At 49.9% G+C, this 2390-nt stretch overlaps 1 protein-coding gene across 1 annotated transcript in view; it reads left to right on the forward strand.

Annotated features, from left to right (window-relative positions):
• Positions 1 to 5: 5 nt before the first annotated feature.
• LOC123966541 (NACHT, LRR and PYD domains-containing protein 14-like) overlaps positions 6 to 2390 on the forward strand; it is a gene marked incomplete at its 5' end in the record, with an annotated part of 3319 nt that continues 934 nt past the window's right edge. The window contains 5 exon segments of the mRNA XM_046042683.1: positions 6 to 99; positions 241 to 498; positions 799 to 1101; positions 1200 to 1469; positions 1598 to 1681. Coding sequence (XP_045898639.1) covers positions 359 to 498; positions 799 to 1101; positions 1200 to 1469; positions 1598 to 1681 — 797 coding nt within the window.

Below are 2390 nucleotides of genomic sequence, written 5' to 3' on the forward strand. Positions count from 1 at the left end.
ATCAGCTCAGACCATCGCTGTGAACCTGAGGAAGAACCTCTTCTTACAGGAGAGCGTCACACGTCTGCTTCCCTTTCTGGACAGGATTGTATTTAAAAGGTGATCACTTTGTTTGTTTTTACCAGAAACAGACGTCCAGCTGATCCTGTTCAATCTCTTGTGTTGTTGTGGCTCTTTACAGCAGTTTGTTCATTCTTTGACTGAACAAAGTGTCCCGGTGAACACACTTTCTGCTTTCAGGCCCAGTCCCGGCTTTGTGTTGACTGCCATCAGAGAGATCTATAAAGCTCGTGCCAGTCCCATTATACCCAGTTTACTGAGGTCACTGGATCATGTGATCAACCTGACCTGCAGAGAGATGGACTCTGTGGACTGTGCTGCTCTGCTCTTCACCCTCAAACACAGTGACAGAGTTAAACTGAACCTCCAGTGGACCTCCATACCAACAGGAGACACAGAGTCCATCCTCTTTACGCTGGACAAAGTTTCTCAGCTCAGGTCAGACATTCGTTTCTCAGAGCTGTGCCTGGATCAGTCCTCTCCAACACACAGGATATAATGCACCTTTACCTGGAGCACCTTGGAAAATATATATATATATGACGTAAAAAGATCATTCTGATTCTTTACAAACTGGTTCTTACCGTGTTACCAAATCTTAAGCTTTACTGATAGAAACGACTGAAACAACTTCAACAATCAGACCCATGTTGAAAATAAATATTATATATCAATCAATATCAGATTGTTTGTTCAGATGTTGATAATGATGTATTTTTGAATCCATGTTCCCTCCAGTGTGGACAGGAACCTGCTGCTGAGGCTGGTGCACTGCTGTGCTGCCTCTGACGCCCAGCAGGGGGCAGCAGTCGGCCTGCTCAGGACTGTGCAGGACAGGCTGGATCTGTCCTGCTCCTCCTGTGTGGAGCTGCCAGAGGAGGATCAGAGGGAGACTCTCAGTCTGACCGGTGAGGACTGCGGGGCCGTCTCCGCCATCCTGAGACGCAGCGTCCGGGACACACAGCTCAACCTGCAGGACTGCGAGGTGGAGGACAGCGGACTGGACCTGCTGTTTCCTGTCCTCCGCAGAGTCCGCCTCAGGTGGGAAAGACCACAGCGTGACCTAAACCAGAGAAGGAGCTTGTTCTCATGTTGATGCATCGTAACCGTCTGTTCTTTGCTCTGATTGGCCTGTTTAGAGCCAGTAAAGCCGTCCTCCTCCAGCTGGTGTCCCTGGTTCCTGTGAACAGTGAGGGGGACACAGTGAGACGGGCGGTGTCCCTGTGTAGAGCCCTGGACGGAGAGCTGGACCTCAGTCACACCTCACTGGATCAGAGGGCCTGTGGAGCTTTGGCCCTGATGCTGGACTCCTCTGAAGGGCTGACAGAGCTGGACCTCAGTCACTGTGAGCTCACCGACCAGCTGCTGCTCACACTCATCACACATCTGCACAAAGTCCAGGTCCTGGAGTGAGTGTCCCCCTGTACACACACATGTGATCATGTGACTAAAATGCGTACAGCGCTGTGTGGGCTCTGTCCTCGGCAGTAATAAATGTAGCGCCGTGTCTCTGTTTGTGTTTGTGTGCATGTTACAGTCTGAGTCACAATAAGATCTCTGATGCTTCAGCTGGAAAGTTACTCCACCTGGTCTCCATCAACCCCTCCATCGGCACTGTGCGGTGAGCAAACATTAATTAGTGCTCCGTTCATTTATGAAGACATTTGTGCTCACAGAGAAATCCTTCATGATCTCAGACGAGTTCAATTCCTCCTGTTCCTCATGTTATTGTGGCTGAATGAGTAACGTTTGCTCTCTGCTCTGGTGTTTTTCTAGACTCTTCAGCAACAACATTGTGGATCGAACACCCTTTAAGAAAGACAAGCGGTTTGAACTCTGGTGACCCGCTCGTCAGTGTGGAGGCCCCAGGTGGGTGCTGCACATTGGTGGAGGCTGAGAGGAGTATCTGAGATAAATGGCTGTATAAATGTAATCCATGAAGAAGACTTTCAGGTGTTGTTTATCGTAACCAGCTACCTGATAACATCGCTCATCGTTATTATTTGTTAAATATGTACCGTTCATCAGCCCCTCCCTTCTCCACCACAGAGGGGCTGATGCGGTACAGGCCAGAGGCCGGCTTTGAACGCCACCAAGTCCCCTTCGCACTGGGACCTTCTCTATGAGGGCTGTTAAGTCTGATCTTTGGATGCTGGACTGAAAAAGTTCATGGTGCCTCATAAGAACTGAACCCAGGACAGTCCTCTATGATCCTGAGCTGAGGGCCTGGAAGTCCTTGAACTGTCTCAGTCTTTCCTTTGGCTCCAGGGACGGTGATGTCGGCTCCGGTCCCTCCACCACTTTGGTCCAGGTCATGAAATGTGGTTCAG

Source organism: Micropterus dolomieu, unplaced genomic scaffold (assembly GCF_021292245.1).
Source record: "Micropterus dolomieu isolate WLL.071019.BEF.003 ecotype Adirondacks unplaced genomic scaffold, ASM2129224v1 contig_13649, whole genome shotgun sequence".
Taxonomy (NCBI): Eukaryota; Metazoa; Chordata; class Actinopteri; order Centrarchiformes; family Centrarchidae; genus Micropterus; species Micropterus dolomieu.